At 36.1% G+C, this 21758-nt stretch overlaps 1 protein-coding gene across 3 annotated transcripts in view; it reads right to left on the bottom strand.

The window, feature by feature from the left end:
• The window catches only part of elp3 (elongator acetyltransferase complex subunit 3), a 61892-nt gene that overhangs the window by 20960 nt on the left and 19174 nt on the right, over positions 1–21758 (bottom strand). For all 3 annotated transcript variants that reach the window (XM_088624811.1, XM_088624809.1, XM_088624810.1), the window contains exons 8-14: positions 13544–13705; positions 12874–13000; positions 5920–6113; positions 4845–4935; positions 4559–4624; positions 2733–2960; positions 1679–1760 (exon numbers count right to left, since the gene is read on the bottom strand). In XM_088624811.1, the coding sequence (XP_088480937.1) occupies positions 1679–1760; positions 2733–2960; positions 4559–4624; positions 4845–4935; positions 5920–6113; positions 12874–13000; positions 13544–13705 (950 nt within the window). The remainder of the gene's footprint in view (positions 1–1678; positions 1761–2732; positions 2961–4558; positions 4625–4844; positions 4936–5919; positions 6114–12873; positions 13001–13543; positions 13706–21758) is intronic.

Raw genomic sequence — 21758 nt, 5'->3', positions numbered from 1 at the left:
GGGCTTTGACGTGCTAAAGCGTTGGTTTAACAGTCCGGGTGTGGCAGGCTTCCAATGTCAACTCGACTCGATTGGAAGACAATGAACGTATTTTAGCCCTAAATGAATTAATAGCAAACATGGTTTACATAAAATACATTTTTCCAAGAAAGTTTATAATAATACGATCTATAGTTGAAATCTGAGCCTACTGTAAAAATAAAGGAAAAGCATTTTCAGAGAGCAATCACGCTGTGTTTATGTAGAAAAAGCGATTAGGTTTATGAGCAATCTAATTACCTATTTGCTTAAAACGCTATATAAAATAAAGTTTATTTAGAGATGAATGATCAGTGTCACAGTTTAAATAATTTTTGTAGGAGGGCTTGGACAGATTCCAAGTGCATTTTTGCAATTTACGTTGCATTGTCCAATGTTCTGTTGTAATACAGACTAGAATACAGTTACAGTAGTCTAAGCTTTATCAGCCTATTTAAAATAATTTTTTTGAATCCCCGGCGGGACACACTCCATAGGAATCAGCGCTTTTATACAGTATATCGCCTTTAAACACATATATTTAAACACGCGTTTACGATTTAAATCAAAACGCGATTCAAATCAATATGAATGTATATTTTGTAACGCATAGGTGACTATTCATTGTTATTAAAAAGACTTACATTCGATCATGTCGTGATATTTAGAAATATAAATTTGTTTGGTGCGAGTGAGGTTTTATTTAATCTCTGACCAAGGGAAACGTTTCATTTTTTCAAAGAAATGTTTGTTAAAAAATAAAGTCATAGTTCCATGGGATTCAATCACAGACCATGTGACATGGGAGTCAGGAAACTAACACACAGCTCCACCGGATTTAATAACGCAATAAAAACGCTATAAAATAATGTGACTAGGCACAGAAAAAGTTTACAGCACAGTACAATAATAAATGCTGACCATGACTTTAGAAGCATAAATTACCTTACACTCAATTTAAACACAAGCTGTCTTTCTGTATGAACCTCTAAGCTGGTTCATACAGAAAATGTAGAAATGCATTAGCCTGATTATGATTAAAAAACACATAATTAAACACGTCATGATACGCGATACCGCAGCCAATTACCTGCGGTACGTGTCTGTACCGCGCACTTTGAATGGCTGCATCTGTATTACTTGTTCCTTTGCAACATTCACAATGCTTTGCTAGGAAATTAAATTAGTGTTATACACAGTTATTTAAGGGCTTAAAGCACCACCGTGTGACAGTAGCCACTAAATTAAAAATAACTTTAAGTACTATAAATTTGTGTCAAATTGATTGATTTAATTATTTTCAAATAATATCTGGCCAGATATCAGTAAAACATTCTAGTATTACAGAATATATTTCCTTCTGTCTTACGATACAGAAATATTTAAAAGGGTAAAAGAAAAGTATAATGTCTACACTGAGGGAACCTTTTACTAAATCTTGGATGTACAATGTTTTAAACACTCACTGGAATAACGAACATTGAACACGAAGGAGGATGGTGTTTCTACTAATTATTTTAGAAAACTGAGAACCCAAGACTCAGTTCTATGTGCTCTCACATTACTTTCCATAAAAAGAGAAGAAACACCTAGTTCCAGGGTGGATTGTTACAACCTCACCTCCCACCTTCGAAAATACATTTCTAGTTCAAGCAAGTACCTGAGATTACAGCAATCTTTTCTGATCCATGTTCCTCTCGAGCAATTCTCTCGGCCTCCTCCATGAGAAGCATACCAAACCCCTGTGAAGAGAAGAGAAGTCAGTTAGCACTCAGCAGGCCATGTGAAGACAAAGCCTGATATACACTTAATGGTTTGCAAGAAACAGTCTAATAAAGCAGATAGTCTAATAAATAGCCATAGAATAGCTAAACCAAATGAACCTAAAAGAAGGAAATGTATGCAGCGAAACAATGGATGTAACTGCAACTGATCAGGACCATACAAATTCAAATACATTTGATAAAAAACCTTAAAAGCTCTGAAACCTTTTTTATCACAGTTAAACTTGCCAATCACAGCACAGCCAACCATTTACAATCCATTCAACTAGTGTAACTGATCTGTTCAAGGTCTTTTCAACGCTTCAAATCTGTCTTCTTCAAAGGCTGGAAAAAACAGTTAACAGACACTTGACTGAATGGTTAGTGGTGGGAGTGTGGGGTACAGGGTATTTTGTTTCAAGCATTCTTAAAATGACTAAATTGAACAAACTGCCTGTTTCATTATTCAAAAGTAATTGGTGGTTTAAGCGTTACTTATAAATGTGACCCACAAAACCTGCTCTAATGTGGCTCCTCAGAACCACACCTTTCCAAGGCATACTGACATGAGACTGCTATAAATCTCAGTAAAGGATACAAAAATATTTATTTCAATAATAATATTATATAATGTTTAAAAGATAATAAAGTCTACAAAAGCGACTACTTCTAATTCAACAACAAAACAAATTTAAGACCGCATACAGCACAACTTTACAGTAATTGTCAGATACGTCACGAACAAATTAGCCACCTACATAACTGAAGCTGACATTGAGATTCCTTCAATAAATGATTGGAAAAATACCGTAGGTCTGATCAGTTACCGAGAATCCAAACATGTAAGTTGGGCTAAGTGTCCTTTCCCATTTGTCATCTCTTCTAAGATTCAAAATGGCTCACATTTAATAACATTGTTTATTAATATGAGTGCCTGCAAATGTTACACACCTGGTGCTGGAACTTGCTGGGGTCACGGCTGCTCACAGGTACCACACTGCCGTACACATGGAGCTCCCTAACAATGGATACGCCTCCCTTCAGCTCAGAACGGAAAGACTCTGGGGAGCACCTGCGCAGGCGTAGAAGGCCTATAAGGATGTCTTGCTGTGGGTCCTCGTAAGACAAGAAAGTCTCCCAGCCACCATTTGCCACATAGTCTCTGCGCACCAGCTCCACCTGTCCGACCACATAGACACAGACATTGAGCACGCTGCAACCTTGGGGCTTTTAATGAGTTATTATACCAGATATCACCCGCTGCTTGCCATTTATAACCTCATTACCAAGGTTATGCTTTGGGGTCATATCATTAGGCCTGGTCTTCTCTATTGACTATTTCTACTACAGAGATTTAACTTTTCTTCAGTGACAATGCCTTTGTTTGAGAGTAATAAATATGTGATAATTATAATTAACCACAGTTAAAATAAAATCAGTGAGGCTGAAAAAACAACAGCAACCAAAAAAGTGTTTATTAAGTTTCTAAATAAGCAACTATACAAATACAATATTTTACTTCTTATGCATAAAATTGGATACATATTTTGACAATTTGTCCTCCAGACCCCAATACATTATATTGTTTAAATACAGTGATCTTACAAAATAAAATCACACCTTATTTACAAAATAACAAGGAAACTGGCAGAGTGAATTTAACCCCCGTTTGTCTGGGATCAAAAACAATGAAACAGTTGTTCTTTTGGACTTTTGCGCTAGACTGAAACATTCTGTTATTCAAGGACAATTCAAGAGTGAAAATGTTCTACAGACTCTATAGGCTATAGAAGCACAACAAATTGTGACAAGGACTCAGAACTTTTGGAAACCAACTTAGATGTTAGTGTATTGACTTAGCTGTGAAAAGGTTAACTTTAATCTCCAGGAAGAGGACATAATTAACTTTGCCCCTGTGCAGACCTTTCTTATCAGTGTGCAAGCTGTTATTACTAGCAAGCCTGGATCATAGGTACTATCTGTGGTTGTCATCTGTCTTGTTTCTCTGTCCAGTGCTATGTTATCTGCTGGCCGCACCTCCCCCTATATCCCCCAACCCTGAACTATACTTGATTATTGTCCAGTATTACCTCTTTCTTTGTGAGACCCATCTCACCCAGTTTAACTTTGTTTAGAAAGCCCCGCTTCACAGATAGTCTGGGGGTTTTTGGACTTTATACTAAGTGAAGAGCTCTGAAGGAACTTTTTTTCTAGATATTATGCCTAGGTCTTCTCTCTTCATGAAGCCCAGAAAACTTGAGCCTTCTAACTATGCAGATTAGACAATTGTCTAGTAAATCTGAAGATATATTTTACAGTTCTAGTCTATTAAAGGTTTTTTAACATGCATGGCATTCACAAAATGATTACACAGGACTAATAAATACAGTAAGAATAACATAGTTTTTAATGTTTTATCCCTATTTCACGTTTATCTGTGTGAAAATGAATCAATTTCACAAAACACTTAACACCAAAGTAACAAAGTCATAAATGCAAGTCTCCTCTGGTACTAAGAACACTGGATTTAGTAGATCTTTCCAATATCCTAGGATAATTAGGAGTAACATAAGTGTTTATTGTCATGTCTATGTAAATGGCTAATTTCAGTGGACAAACAGAAGCATAGTTGTGTAGATGTAGCTTTTGAAACCTTAATTTGTGAAAATTACTATAAGTATGAACTTTCTACACAAAATAATAATATTCATTAAGTATATTAAATAATTATAAGCTTAGTTAAACATTTTCTCCATCTTTAGTATAATTCTACTTACTTGGTAGGGTTTGACTTTATGATGGATTTCCTGAATGCCCACCTCTCTAGTTCTCACATCTCGACACTGAAAACAAAACAAAATTAGTTTGTTTGTAGTGTGGAATGGAGAAAATAAAACCTTCTTTAACTGAAGATGACCAGGATGGTATTTGGAAACATGAACCATATTCTGGCCCTGCAGAGGATTATGGGACAGTATTTTTAATATTCTTTCTTCTGCTTGATATACATAGTAGCACAACATTGTCTGAACTCTTAGGACAGTGTGATCTCTAACGTCTCACCTCAGTGCCCATATCCTTCATTCGCGCCAGAGCCAGCTCCCTCAGGTTGCCATGTTCAACACCAGAGCTTACAAGAGGCATGGGGATGTCTCTGTGAGAGGACAGCACTGTTAGTAAGATTCAAGGTCAACAACAATCAATATTCTTACCCCACAGAAATTACCTTTCCTATCACACACAGCAAGTCACTGTGGAGAGACACCCCTTTTGAACATAGCCTTTCACAGGAAAATGTGATTCAATCAATTAACTTGACAGTGGAAATAAACGGCAACATGCTGTTTTCTAGCACCACTTGAAAGCTTATTGTGTTACTGATCCTTCCAACTATAGGAGACTATCTATGATAGTATGCTTTCTTTTACATATGGCTAAGAACAAGAAAACAACTATCCATAAAATGAAATAACCAACTTTTCTGCAGATATTTAGAACTAGCAAATTTCTAAGAATGTTTTCTTTTTTTGTGTGTGTGACAATCTTATATACATATAAATAAAAACTGTCTACAATACTTGTGTTTGGAACTTCTTAATCTCGCTGGTACACTCTGGTGCTGATAGGATGCTTTGCTATTGCTGAACATTTCAGTAACTCTGTCATGATATCCTGTCATGCCATGAGCACATAAAACACCTTAAAACAGGACCTATTCTAAAATAGATTACTTTTATAATTTATATACGTATATGCCCCTTAAAACCTTGGAGTCCAGCTCACAGCTCAGTCTTTGTAGTACATTAACTTTTGTTAACTACAAGGTACATATCAAAACAGGATTTGTCTTTGAACTTTATAAATTCAGAAACTTACACTTCAGCAGTTCCAGTATATCCTCCCTTTCAAAACTTTTGAGCTACAAAGTTATTCAATTAGATAAACATATTAAAGCTTTCTAGATTCACAAAATGTTGTTTATTTGTTTTGAAATGTTTTTAGTATTAAAATATTAGTTATAGCATCCAAAATACCTTTTAAATGTTTATTTGAGAAAATAATTAGATTAACTAACCTGAATGAAAGCCAGGAGACTGAGCTCCCACTGGGCATACTTCTAACCAGAATTACAACTGACCTTTGCACCCGGTAAACGCGGGTCCAGGGTGGCACCAGAGCCAGGATGCGGGCTACCAGGTCCACCAGTGTACTGGGTGAGTAGCTCTTGTAGCGGCCGGTCTTCCACAGCTCATACAGTCCTGTGCCACGGATCACCAGTGTCGGATACAGTTTCATCCCATCCGGCCGGAACGCAGGATTCTCAAAGAACTCCTGAAGGGAAAGGAGAAATTAAAAACAAGAAGTTTAATATTAAAAAAAACTAAAATACATCACTTGTAAAATTACACTGAAAAACTTCAGAAACACAGCACATATTGACATTAGTTCAAGCAGGTCAACATATTGACAACATATTGACATTGTTGATTTGTTGTTACAATGCTAGAACTCAATCTATTACATCTTCATGTAAGGTAATTCATGCTAGCCATGTTCCATTATTTTTTTGGGCATTTTGGGATTCACATAGTGCCTTGCTCATTCTCTAATGATGCCCTTCAGGATCATACCTCTTATTCTGGTCCCTTTCCTTTCTTCCTTCTGATTATCTTTTTTTCTTTGCTTCTCTCTCACAACTCCTAACATTTCCCCTCCATCACCTCATCACATACTCTCAATTTTTTACACATTAAATCTCCCCACAAAATATCTATTACACTACAGGAATATTCATTGTGACTTAATAGTATCTGCTCTTACTCTCTTGGATGTTTTCACATGGAATACCTTATGCACAAGGCACGCTAGTATTCATTCATACTCTGAGGCATCCAGTTTTATCTTTCTCTCACCCTTTAAGTATCAGTCACAAAAAATATCTCACAAAATACCCCTTTCCCTCTGTCAATCTGCAGCTGTTGTTGTTATTCACAATTTTCTCCGTAACACCTGAACTCCAGTTCTCACTCTCATTTAGGGTATTAGACAGCACTTCCTTCCTACAGTACTGGCTGCTCCAGTATAGCACTGGTCCTAGAAACCAACAGTGTACTTCTTCACACTTAGGCCTGGCAAAACAAGTTACCACACAGCCCATTTGCCTAGCACCTGTGACACCCCTCAGTCCAGCTTCGCTATATATAGGGTTAGTCAAAACGTCGACAAGCATACAGTGGTGTGAAAAAGTGTTTGCCCCCTTCCAGATTTCTTATTTTTTTGCATGTTTGTCACACTGAAATGTTTCAGATCATCAAACAACAGAGAACACAAAATGATTTCTCCACAGGTGACGCCATCTGTGGAGGAGAAAAAACTAGTGAAATAATTGGCATTGCACCACACAGCCCATTTGTCTAGCACCAGTGACACCCCTCGGTCCAGCTTCGCTATATATAGGGTTAGTCAAAACGTTGGACTGAGGGGTGTCACAGGTGCTAGGCAAATGGGCTGTGTGGTAACTTGTTTTGCCAGGCCTAAGTGTGAAGAAGTGCACTGTTGGTTTCTAGGACCAGTGCTATACTGGAGCAGCCAGTACTGTAGGAAGGAAGTGCTGTCTAATACCCTAAATGAGAGTGACATAACAGAGTGTTCTCTGTTATGTCATGAAACAAAATTAAGCGTTTCCATGCAGCGGAAGAGAGTTATCGACAGCATTTTGACTAACCATGTTCCGTATATAGCTATCAAGCATCTTACTGAGTCTCATTGGTCAGCTATCCTGTCAAATCTGTCTCTACTAGAACCCTTGTCTGGGCTTAACTCTGTCTTTTGGACAGGGCTGTTTCTGCATACCAAATACTGACACCTCCAACAAAGAAGCAGTGGGCTGGATTTACTTCCCTTTGCTGTGTGTAGGCACAGATAAATTCTCTCTCTTTAGTCTACTCTCTTGTAAGTCTCATAAAGTTATCACAGACATGGCTCATTTCATAGGTGTCTTATACTCCACCAGCCCAGGGGTGTCTAGTTCTACACTTTTTTCCAATTACTCAGCATTCATCATGGTGTAAAGATACTCTTGTGTAAGCCTATCAGTGATTTCCCAAGGCTTTAGAACATAGTATCTTTAGCGAAGTGTTCCCTTTGGTATTACAGACACCAATGAATCTGCAGGTTCATGTGAGTACTTCTTTGTTCAATTCTACTTTAGGCACTGAAGTACTTAGCAAAAAATAGGTTATTGACCTCCCAGCTGGTGTTTTCCCAGAGGAAAGAGTGCATGGACCCTATCCACATATAATGGTACGAAAGCTGAAGCCGTAAGGTGGCTGATACATAGACATTGTGGGAATAAGGTGAAGACGGGTGGGTGATTCTATTTTTGGGGTTTAACACATTTTTAAAGAACAAATAGTTTTATAGTTTTATTAGCAGTAGATGGAAGACCTGCTTGTTGCACAAAGCTAAGGTATGCGTATACGTGATCTGACAACTGGAATCAATTTCCTGTCGTTAAACTCTGTTTATTTTCAAGTTTATTTTTAAGAACATAAAATATTTGAAAATAACACTAATATGAAGCCCACCCATTTACAACACAATATTTTTAAAATTTATTCCAAATAAATGACCCCATTAAGTGTCTTATGCACAGGTAACTTATTGTGACAAAACATTTCAGTGAGGGAAAAATAGCTTAGGTTAATGTTTAAAATTCGTACTTCTATAAAGCATGATTTTTTTCAGTATGCATTGTATGCATAAATAACCCCATTCGCAGTTTTTTAATGGAAAACGTTTATCACAGTCACTTCCTTGTGATGTCTTGCAATGATGTAAATGATAGAAGCTTCTACGTTCACAGATTGTCAAATGAATGAAATTCACTGTGCCTCACAGAGGAAAGGCAATTTGTAATGTTGATGAACAGTAACACTCAGAGGAAAGTGTGTAAGGTAACAGCAAGAGAAAAAAAACTCAGTAAATATAATAGCTCTATATTACAATTCTGCAGTTTGACTCATTCCAATTGCAGAATGAGCACAGCTAATAACATCTTTCCCTCTTCTCACTGGACTTCTTGCCACATTTCTTCATTACCTGCTCCATTACCCTCAGATCCACCCTGCATGAGCCTGACTTAAATCCTCTTTCACTGTGTCAGTCAGAGAACGATTCCAGTTCTGCAAACAAGGTGCCTCCCAAACAAAGTTTTCTATTTTCCAAGTTAAACCTGTATTATTATTATTTCAGATTTTTGCTTCATTCTAACTCTTCACAAAAACTTTTTTTCCTTTTCGAAGTGCTCCTATGCTTTTATGCAGTCTTCATTGCACACTACCACACTAGAGTGAGGGAATAGTAAGCTTTATGCAATACAGCAACTAGAGATATTTACATGGTATTTTCAGCGTAGTGACCCGTAGTGACACTGCTACAAATGATAGGATAAAAAGTGCTGAAGACCAATATGAGGTCAAGTGCATTAAAACACAAAGAATAACAAACATATAATTACTTTTAAAGGATATGACCTTTTTTTATATTGGAACAATAACACTGTCTTGACACTACTTATGTCTGAGCATGTAGAAGCCTAACGTGAACAACACCAGTCCTTCAGGGTTTAGAATCAAGAAGGTCTTTTTAAATGATCAGCAGCTGAACATCACATTAAACTGGTCCAGATAAGTCAATGATTAGCTGAATTAGGTCATTAAGAATCTAGGTGGAATACGAAATCCCACAGACAATGAGCCTCCAGCCTCCAGGACATGTTTATGAATTGCACACACACACACACATACTGTATATTCATTGCTGTGAAAGGAACAATGGAGTGATTTAGCAAGTTTCTACTCTTTTCCATCATATAGAAACAATTCTATGGCCATTTTTCTTCAGGCAGAAAAAAGTTTTTTCCCTGCAATTTTTGGCAATTGTCCACTGTACTTTTAGAGATTTTCAGTTAAGAAAACAGATAATCCTCTGGAGTACCTGAAGAATTTTCTATGTTGCAAGATATTGCAACTTCTGAACTTATCCAAGACGTTTTCTGCAGTGTAAATGCACTGTAACAAAGGCCTGTAACAAATGGACTTTTCTTTAGATCAAATGCATTTAAGCGTTGAGGTAAGGCCATGTTCAGAACAGTTACTTTCATGCTCTTTCCAGCACTATCAAGAGTAGGTTATCTTTAGCAATGTGTATAGTATAAACCAAAAAATTCCCATAAAATAAATCTTCAGTAATAGCCAGTCTCTAGTACACACCAGGCTATTGAAAATATAAACACCATGTCCATTTAAAAACTGGGTTATGTTCTTTATCCTATGTTCTGAACCCAGCTATAGTTCTAAAAGCCCAAGTCTCATTTTCTTTAATATTGTGATATATGTGATACTTGCCTTCATTAGTTATTCATTGCCTTTTAAATTCAGATCTTTTTTTGTTATACCCACCGAGTTATGGAATCCATGGCTGAGTGTTTTTTTTTAATGTCATGGCTCACAGCTATGAATCATGCGACATCACACAGGAACGAATAAGGAATTTCAGATAGACTCCTTTGACCTGCCACCCTTCTCACCACTTCTGTTTTATAAATGTTATACGTTACGTAGTCCTTTACTGGAGGTTTATCTCCGGTTGGAGATATTTGGCTTCTAAGTTTAGCAAACACTTATTCAGCATAGCATGATGTGGTTAAGATTTCTCACTAAATAATGTCAGGATCAGGATGTGGAAGCTATAACTATGATATGTGATTTCTTTTCCTATGTACATTGTCTTACATTTCCCCCAAAGGTTTGTACAATTACTTTCACAAAACCAGATTAATTGTGCTTTGAGGCATGACATTATGAAAATGCTCTGCAACACGAAGGCTAAATGTAACCAGTTACATTTAAAAGAAAAAGAATCCAAGGTGTGTAAAAAGATAAATTACTATACGTTTTCGGCCAAGAAAATTATGTCCACAGTTCCGCAGCAAAATGATTAAGTTTCAAAGGTAAGGCTTTAAAAAGTCTCATACATTCAAAAATATTGCATTTCAGAAATAAATACTGTAAGACAGTTGCTGATGGGAGATGCTATTACTGTACTGTCCCAGACTGTGAACGAGGAACTGGAAAAAAATCTTCTAAAAAGATCACCAGGATCTCAAAGGCAGTATAGCCTCTGACTGAGCAATAATGACAGTACCATTACTCAACTGAGCTCTAGCACACTGATAATGGAACCAAATCTTAATAGAGTGCACATCCTATAAACCTTCATCCTCAAGAAATATTGGATTGGCAGGGAACAGAAAGAGAGCGACAACAAATAAAAACTACAAAGACTATGTGAACTTTGAACTTTTTCAAAGTGTAATGTATATGAAAAACAGTTTTGAAAAAAAACCCACAACCTCAGATTGATAGCCAAAGCAGTTTCACAGATGCTTATCAGTTTTATCACCACCATTTACACAAAAATGAAAATGAGGAGAACAGGCCATCATTGCTCAACATTTTCTGACAAACTCAGTGATTCTATCCAAGTGTAGATTTAAAAAGGGACAACATTTCAACTTCCACAATTCATCATGGGAACCAATTTAATGCACTGACAATTACTTGTGGAAAAAACATTTTTCATACCAGTAATGTTGTAAAACATCTATAGTTCCCCACTATCCTCAAAACTTATCTCAGTTGCTCTTCTGTGGATTTTTCCCAGATTATTTCCAGGCTATTCTTTCTTTTAAGGTGGAGACCATGAACATATAAGAATGTTAAGAAAGGCTAAAAATAAGGGGAGGCCAATTTACAGTACATAGTATTCCAGCCATGATCTAATCAGACTACAACACATTTTAGTATATCCTCTCTTCCCTTCAGTTTTACAATTTACACGTTTTATGCATCCCACTTTCTTTACTGTTTTTGGTTTTGTACATTTTCCAGATGTTGAGAGCAATTAAATTATTACAACCCTGGAGCCATGTCCCTGTTCATCACTGAGAGAAGCACCATGACAACCCCTTCACCAGCTAATCACAGATGGTAAAATGTGGTTTCCCACATTGTAATGTTTTTGCTAATCTACCGATGGGTTTTCTTCTACGGTCCTATTGCTTAACTCTTTTAGCCATATCCCAAAGTCATGCTACTTTAAGGATCCAAAACCCAGTGACTCCCAGTGGGCTTCACAGCATCCTAATGGAAGTTGTGTTGGTAAACATAACCCAGTCTCAAATCTACAATCATAACACGGAGACTATAACCCAAACCATGAACCTTAAATCTCACAAGATTACACACCAACAATACACCCAGACATAAATTAAACCACATAACACAATTAGAACTTTCACCCAAAACCATATAACCATATAGCCAGATCTATAATCTAGCTGTCTTTCTTTTTATCTTTCCTTTTGGGATTATTGATAACAATGTTTCCCCTCACACTAAAGCTTGTAAAAGGAAAAAACAAAACATGCAGTGTCTGACCACATGCTTTCTTCCACGCTTAAATTCAGTTGGCAACTCTTTGACTATACTGTAAAAAAAGGCACGTGTTTGGACCACAGAATTTTTTTCAAAATTGAAAAACTTTTTCCCACATTTAGGGAGCTGTTTACTAAATCACTCCGCCAGCACAAAGAAAATGGCATAGAGGAGATGGTCTCAGGCTGTCAAAGTAAATATAATACAGAAGACTATACAGACAACTCACCCCCATATCACATAACTGAACATTACTGCAGAAGTACATTGCACACTGCTAGCATTTTGTAGTGTCCATAGCTGTTTTTTAAACCATCTACCAGTCCAGAGCTTACATAATTCAAGTCTATTTCATTGTTTTCAAAACATAAATATGCATAAATATAAATATAGAAATGCAACATATTCTGTTGGTTCAGATACTCATCTTTGTTTTATGTCTCTCCGTATTTATGTGAAAACTAAAGGGTTTCAATACAATTCATTACCACACACACACAACACAGATCACTAATACAACTTTCGTGAAAAAGCCACGTAACTACAGTGAGTTGAGCTACTGTATGTCCATTAAAGACTGTCCTAGCACTCACAATGAACTGCTCCACATCTCTTTCCAGCCCCACATTAGGAAGATCCGGCATCATGTGTGCCACCACTTTGAATCCAGCATCCTTGGCTAGGTGGAATGACTCACAGACAGCCCTCACTGTGTGACCCCTGCAGACAGACAGATAGATAAGGGGACAGTGAAAGACATTTATTTCCAAGTTCATTCATCCCCCTCAGTCAAAACCAAATCTAAAATTCCAATTATAATCTTAAGAACACCTACGAGAATAGTTTTATATTTAACATTACATCAAAACCTCATTACAACAAGTTTAAATAAATTTATGTCAACATTTCTACTCTAGGGTTTGTTTTCCATTGATCATGTTAAGGTAAAAGTGTCATATTATGTGATGTGTTCAAATGACAGATAATACAAATCCCCAGAGAAACATTCAAATGTAATCATTTTGGATGAATGCCTGAAAGAGCAAATTCCAACAAAAATGAAGAATTCTGTGATGAGTACACACTATAAATCAGACCAATTAAGTCGCTCCAATTAGATGCTTATGTTGTATGAATGCAGTTGATTGAAAAAAAGTTTTAGAACTTTATCTGGACTTGAAAGAATTTTAGCACTAAGAAGTTTAGAATGGTTTATTATTTGAGCCAGTTTTTGTGCCAGTTGCCCAGCGTCTGAGCTCTGACCTGTTAGTGTCTCTGGCCACATCTTCATACACACTCTGCACACCAATCTCCAGTCGAGTACAGCCATATGACAGCATGTCACTGAGGTGGCGCTTGAGGCAGTAGTCTGGCCGTGTCTCAATGGTAATGCCCACACACTTAGTCTTACTGCGCTCTGAGTACCTGAGGGGAGACACACTATTATGCTGGGTCTTCTAAATAAAAGAGGTACAAGTTCAAACACAAAACGAATATCAAAAGAGTTTTTATGCTAGTAAAAAGAAGCCATTTTCCATATTATTTATTATATCCCTGAAACAGAGAAAGATCCCGAAATAAATCTTTGTTTTACTCAAGAACATTTAAATTTAAACATAAATACAACTGCTTTTTAACTACTCCTATGCAATATTTTTTTACCTATTTGTACATTTATAAAAACAACCCCTTGAAGATCTATTTTTCCTTTTTTAGACATAAAAAGGTTTTATTTCTCTTATTAAAAATCTGAATGTCTGTATCTTAGTGATTTATTTCTGTAGCATTCAAAAAATAGAAGGCATTTATTAAAGTATCAAAATCGTCCTGACAATTTTCCACAACATTGTTTTCAAATAACTTGTGTAGTTGTTCCAAAATGATTTGTAGGTTTAGTCCTCTTAATAGAAGCCACTATATAAATCTAACAAGACAAAAATACCTTTGAGGTTAGAAGAAAAAATTCTAACTGTAAAATGAGCACTGTTGTAACCTAGTCAAGTTGCAAAACAAAAGATAGAGAATAATTAATAATAATGTAATACTGGCACCTGAATTTTCAATATATCAATTTTGAAGACTTAAGGAAGTAGTCATCTAGTTAAATGAATAACAAACTAGAAACTTCAATCATTCTAATTGAACTGCAATTTGTGACTCAAACATTGAATGTCAAACAAGACTAATTGCCCCCCCCCCAAAAAAAAAATAGCAGAGATAGCAGAAGACTACATTATGGATTGAAGAAAGAATTCTTGCTCTGTAATCACAGTATTTTCTTTGAGGTGTCATTTATTAACTGTTCTAACTGTTCCATATCCCTTCAAGGAGCAAACTGAATTTACAGGAAATTTTGAAAAGATTTTTCTCGGCCTGAGAGGTCTACCCCCCTCCATCCTTCTACTCTGCTCTTTCAGATCCTCTTCCTATCTGGTCCCTATCACGTCACTAATCCCTAACTCTGGGAGAACCAGATAACCCGCCAGCTTCTGAGTCTATTGCTGGATGAGTCATGCTGTGATCATACACCTCATTCCCACTGGCAACAGAAAAGTAAAGAAGGAAGCTTTCTCCTTGAAATGTTGCTGACCCAGAATATTCTCTTCTATTTTTGCTTTTCTCATATAATTCACAATATTCTCCAAGGCCTGCTGCCCATTGTAATAAGGCGGTCTGTAACAAAAAAGAAGCAACTCTCAACAAGGAAACAAAAGTTTAAAACCTGTTACAACATCTGAAACTCAGATGAATATTTCAGGATAAAGGAAGATGAAGTAAAGCGAGAAAGCAAATGTGATAAATAAACTCTCTTTTAACTCTTCACTTTAGTCCACATATAACAACAACATTAATATATTTTTTATTGATTCTGGAGTACAATACCTCCTGTATGTAGTGTAGCATGTTCCCACATGTTTTCACAAGAATTTCCTCCCATCTCCCAAAGTTGAACATACCATGATATGTTGACATGTAAGATTACACAGGGCGAAAAGGTGATAAAAGGTGACTGAACACAAAACTGATCAGGAATTAAAAGGTGTTTGAAACAAACAAAAAATGAAATTAGCTTGAAAAGTAACTGTTATAAGCTTTAATGAGTCTTTTTTGCTTACATTTAACACTTTAAATTAAAATTATATACTGAGAATATATAAAGAAATGTTGACCCTAGTGCTTATAAAGCCACTATCCTGTCTGTTCATAATGGCTTCTGGGAGGTGGTAGTATTACGAAAACTCCACTCTGCCAGAGCCAATACCTTGGGAAAACCAAAATCAATGGTTGTTTTTCCTTGAAAATATAAATATTTGTTGGTTTGCTAATGAAAGGAATGTGCAAAGTTTCTAAATAAACTATACCTTTTGGAAAGGTACTGTTTAGAAGAGGAGCTTCAACAACCTGTGGATGAGATCTCCAACCCACCATGTAACAACTGCTGTTGACTAAATTCACATTCAGGTTAAGAACTGTTTCTTTTTTCCTTATTTATTTCCTGTTTTTGCTATGGTAATTTAAAGAAACATAGGGTGGAAATTTGGTGTAAATAGCAAACCTTGTGTAAACCTTGTAAATAAACCTTGTGTAATAGCAAACAACTGCATCAGTTAGCACTTGTTTAGGAATCATCTGTGTGAGACTGTTATACTGAAAGCAAACTGTTGATTTACAGCAAAAAAACTTTCCTAGTACAAGAATTTCTCAAGTTACATGATCTTAATTTGTGAGATACAAGAATACAGATTTGAGGTCACCTTAGCACACTTGTGCTAGCATAAGTAAACTTAACCGAGTGTTTGAGGCAATATACTGTACACTGTGCACACCTAGTTTGCACTATGCAGCTGAGCTCTCTTTGTCTCCGTTTTTTGCTGCTACTGCACATCTTTAATCATCGCACTCTAAACTAAACAAATCCATAGAAAATCATCTTTATTTCATGGTTGTTTCAACGATTGCTTATATTGAAAATCTAAATTATAATCAATAAAATCTACTGTGTAAAATAAATCTTTACACTGACATTCATGCACAGAATTTAATAAAGCATTAATGTATATTTAAAAGACTACTAGTACTATTCATACGAATATTTTATTCAATTTTTAGGTTATATACACTTACAGTGTAAAAAAGAAAGATGCAGACAAGTCTATGGACACTATTCTTCAAATTCTGCTCACTGCCCACCATGTACAAAGGCCTTCCCTTCACATTTTACATGAAACTGGTAAACATCAACAATCAATTAGCTTAAAAATAAACTTTTAGCCCGACTACATAAACGTCTTATTTTTATTTAAAAACTTGCAAACTTTGTAGTCATATGTAACTCATAAGATGTGCGAATTATACTATTCTTTAGTGTAAACATTACTGTATTGTCTATTGTCAACACTTATATTTGGTTTAGTTTTATATTAATCAAATTTGGGATCTACTTGTCTTTGATATAATTGTTAACGTACCTTAAATCTGTACATGTTTTGGTAAAGTCTTTATGTATATAGATATTGTAGGAGAAAAAAAGCAAAGTATAATTGTTTTGTTTCACTGTATGCTGTGCTCCAGCTCCCAGTTTTGCTTTTACTAGATGAAGTTAATTATGCTTGTTCACACATTTGAATAAAACACTCTCCATACATTTTTCTGGTACTCTTTTTTTTGTTGTTGTCAGATATAAAGATAGTGTAGAACATCTACATCACAGTTTACCAAATAACCAAAATGTGCAAGATATTTATATAGATTATTGCAAGATAGAATGTGTCCAAGAATACTAACATTAAATATGGTGCTGATTAAAACCAGTTCTGTTGCAATTAAAAATATTAGCCATCCCACTTATAACTAACTGAACATCACATTACTTAATAAAACTGGCTATGTTTCTGAACAGGGACCTGTGAAGAACTTAAAATAAGAAATAATTTTGCATCATTTAGTTAATACCACCCAACCTGTTTTAGTTGTATAATAAAAGTGAAGAAAACAAAATGAAGAACCAGCACACTGATGGGAATCAAGCACTGTATACTGGGGATACTTCAGAAATCAATATGACATCCTACTGATGCTGTTCACTTTCTCCAGTGTGCCAAACACACAGACTCCGCTCACATTTCTGGTATCCCCAGTCTGCAGTAGTGCTTGTCCATTTATGTGGAGTTACTGCACCCACAAGCTATATTTAACCAATCCAATACCACCAATAAGAATTTACAAATAATTAGTTTTACAAATCATTAGAAATGTATGAACGTTATAATAGGAGAGGGAATAAGCATTGCTATATTTACTACCACTAAGGACATTTCAATCTCACCACAAATGGATCTCCTTTTCCATTAGAATGAAATTGAGATTGGTAACTAAAATAATTCAAGTATTATTAGACAGCTTCAGTAGAATAAAGGTAAGAATGTTATCACAATTACAGAATGCAATGTTACGGGTTTGTGGTGACCTTTATCTTCTGGTTTCAGATAGTAACATGACATAAAAATAACACAAGAAAATAAATCCTATTTCAAGGATAGTTTTTGGTGGGGGGTAGTGCTACTTTTTAAGTTCGTAACTTGTTTTTACAAAAAAATAAAATTCACTCTGTTCACTCTGACACAAATTTCTAAGCCACAACCAAAGGCATACCAGACACTCCGCTCATGCTTCTGAAAAAGACAGTGCGCTTGATTCCTCAGGTTCTCCTCCGCCCCTGTCCCCTGTCAGAGGCACAGATAAGATATGTCCCTGGAATCGAACATGCCCTGGGAGAGAGGTGGGCTGCTCTGCCTGATTAACAGCCAGAGCAATTAAACTTATCGTGTCATCTAAATGAACTGGCAGATCGGTTGGCATTGATAAGCGGCCACCACCTTCACTTCAGCTGCACGTCTCCTCGGTAATCCAGGAGACCTCTTCCACAGAATATTACCTATTATCGCAGAAACTGAAATCCCAGATGGCTTTCCAGTCTCATAACAACTCCAGCTAATCTCAAATAAAGGGTAGGATGAATAGCATGAATAATAACATAAAGCCCCTTTATGTACTTTTACGCGCACTTCTTTAAAAAAATGTACTAAGTCATTAATCGATTTTATCAGGCATTTAATGTCATTCTCCTAGGAGCTGCTCTGCAAAAGTATATAGTGAGGCAAACAAAAAATCAGCTTAACCAGTGGGAAAGGTCTGGGTAGTGTGTGTATTGTATATATACAGTATATAAATACATATAAAGTTATAAGCAGAAGTTAATTCCATGTTCAAAATTAAAAATAAGAAAAAATAACATTCTAGTTATGGTGCATTTTTTATGTATGCCATCTATAGAAGTCAGCACCACCTTCATCTCAACTGCGCTCCACGGGCCAAAACTGTTTTTCTCCCTACTAATCTCTACCTCTGCTTGTTGTTTTGCAGGTCACACACTTACTCAAAATTCCATTTGAACCACCATATGTAAATGTACATACCGTCCTGCCCGTGATATATATACATAATACAGAAATATACACTCTTATGTGAAAAGCTTAATTTTCACTAAGGAAGGATCTAAAGTGAGCTGTTCATGCAAAGAAACCCTTACCTAGCACTAGCAACAAGCAGTTCTGTAAGGAAGCATGGACCAATATTCATAAAAGTCAAAGTGGCTGCTAAACTGGTATAGGAAAATGTCTAATTGAAGCCATTGCTACTCAAGGTGGTCCCATCAGTAAATGAATCTAAGGGTTCACATACTTAATAACATGGTCACATTTACAATTGGATTTTATTGGTAATTAATCCACATATATAATATATTATGTCTTTAGGTTATGTTTAATCAGGTTATCTTTTATTTATGAAGACTTCTTTGAAGAAGGAACAATCAGTGAAGAATTCAAGGGCCAAAATCCAAGTTCCATACAGGTCACAGATGTATCTCTATTCTAAATCTACTGTACTGTACTAAACTAAAACAGTATAAAATATGTTGTTCTTCAAGCATAATACAAGATACAGTAAATGTAGGGACAAAGCAAACATTACTGCATTATCTAAATAGGTCATTCCTAGCAAGATTATGCGATTAGGAAGAATAATTGGAGTTATGCCACTGCAAACTAAATAAAAGTGTGTTACAAACTCTACTGTGATGTTTAGATACTTTTTGGGCATATCCGAATTTAACGCAAAAAAGCACTGGCCTTTGCGCCCATAAGACACTCCAGTTTGCTCAGTGCATAAAGAAATGACAGGGAACACTGCCCCTGGTTATCACACATTATAGTGTGAAAAGAATGGTCTCAACTCACACAAAAACTGAAGCTGAACATTAATGGATGAAGCTCTAGGCTGGAGCAGGCAGATACAGTAGCAGTGCTGCAGGTGAATCCACAGCACAGCAGAGACTTCAAAGCCTGCCCTTTCAGAAGAGAGTGAGCTTGATCAGATCGCAGGTCACAGCCAGAGGTCGATTTAAGCACTTTATGGGCCAGTGGGGTAGAACCCTTATACTTCACTGCTCCATTTCATCATAAATGCCACATGGGCTCTTCAAAACAGCACGAAGTCTCTTCTTTAAAAATATTAAAACAGAAAAATAAAAAAAACAAGACCACAACCTGCAAAATATAGCATTGAGTTTCATGATAAGCAATTTTAACTAAAATATCTGCAGTCAAAGATATATTGTTCTTTTTTATTGACAATATTGATTTTGTGGAATAACAGTTGATTTTTGAAAGCCTCTGACCCAAATTGAGCAGCCTTAACAAGGAAGTAAAACGATATTTGACAAAAAAGAAGCAACTGGCAAAAAGAACACATCGTAACACACAGCAAAAATGTTCATTCATCTCTGTATGAGGATAAATCAAGAAAGCAAAATGTACTATTTACAGATGCAGCCATTCAAAATGCGCGGTAAAAACCCGCGGTACGGTAACCTACCCACAAGCCACTGCGGGGCACCGGAGGGTACCGCAGGGCAAGTGATTGGCTGGCCAAAATGACCGACAGGGGCACTCGTGGTGCATTGGTTGGTAGTGCAAAGATTTAATCATTTAATGTCTTTACTGTGCACATTTTAATCCGCTTAGTTTTGAATATTTATATGGATTTTACCACTAAAGGGAAATTTTAGTAGCTGAGCATAAAAAGAAGAGGAGCATAACGCATCTGACGGTCATAAACGATATTAATTTAGGAACATAAACATTACTGTATGTATGTAAACTGTACTGTGTATGGCTGGTCTTGGTAGTTTAAAGAAAAAATACACACCAGTCTTCCATTTCTCCCTAAACATTTTAAGCATGAAAGTTTTATGAAACGGTACCCAAATATGCGATTGCTGTATAGAATGAATTTTAATTTAAAAAAATTATTTAACACGAACATTAAGCTGTTTACATCTTCCGCCTGAGAACAGTCACCCGTTGCTACCCAACGCAGAATGGTGATTGGCTGACACCATCTGACACCCCTCTGATTGGAGAAAAAAGACGTGCTGGTTTGTAAACATACTGTACCAGGAAGAGGATTTCTTTCTATTCAAAACGTGTATTTTAAAAGTTTAAGAAGTAAAAACCTTACAGCGTACACAGATTTCTAAACTGATCAGGATCGTTATCTTTGTCTTATGCATAATAATGTGCACCGCTCTGTCCAGCAAATTAATAATAAACTTTATTTTATATAGCTTTTTAAACGAATAAGTAATTAGATTGCTCATAAACCTAATCACTTGCTTTTTCTTTTTATTTAGGCTCAGATTTCAACTATAGATCGTATTATTAATAACCATAATAACAACCAACCAACAAAAACAACCATATAAACATAATACCAACCAAAAACATAGATAACAACCACAATACAAAATCAAATAATCAAACCATTTTACTCTCGCAAAGTCCTCCAATTATCATAATCCCGCCCCTTATGCAAAACCAAACCTTCCTCCCATCCCAATTTATCCTGTTTATCATAAACAAAATCCACCTCAATTTTCAACATAAAGCATTACACAAAATCAATACCTCAACACTCCATACTCAACAACGATAATTCACAAACAGCCAGAACATGTAACTACACATTCCCAAACATACCTAATTTCCATAGCCCCGCCCCTTATGCAAAACCAACATCCCTCCCCTGTTCTCTCTCTCCCCTGGCGGTTGTAATTGTTTTTATTTACAAATAAATTTTAGCAAAGTCATGTATTTTAAAAATCTTAAGATTTTTATATTTATGTCTTTATTTAGTGGTTTCATTAGTGACAAAGGCTAAACTTTCTTGGAAAAATGTCTTTTATGTAAACCATGTTTGCTATTAATTCATTCAGGGCTAAAATATGTTCATTGTCTTCTAATGAAAGAAGGGTTCCTTTCGCCGTAGTCGGGAGCCTAGCCTTTAACTAGTAAGTACTGTATTTACTGGGTTTTTGAGGGGGGGGGGGTGTCTTTCGCTGGAAATCTCGCCTCCTACT

Source organism: Lepisosteus platostomus, chromosome 3 (assembly GCF_059453375.1).
Source record: "Lepisosteus platostomus isolate fLepPlt1 chromosome 3, fLepPlt1.hap1, whole genome shotgun sequence".
NCBI classification, from domain to species: Eukaryota; Metazoa; Chordata; class Actinopteri; order Semionotiformes; family Lepisosteidae; genus Lepisosteus; species Lepisosteus platostomus.
Note: the sequence above shows the minus strand (reverse complement) of the source record. Positions and strands in the feature narration are given on the sequence as shown.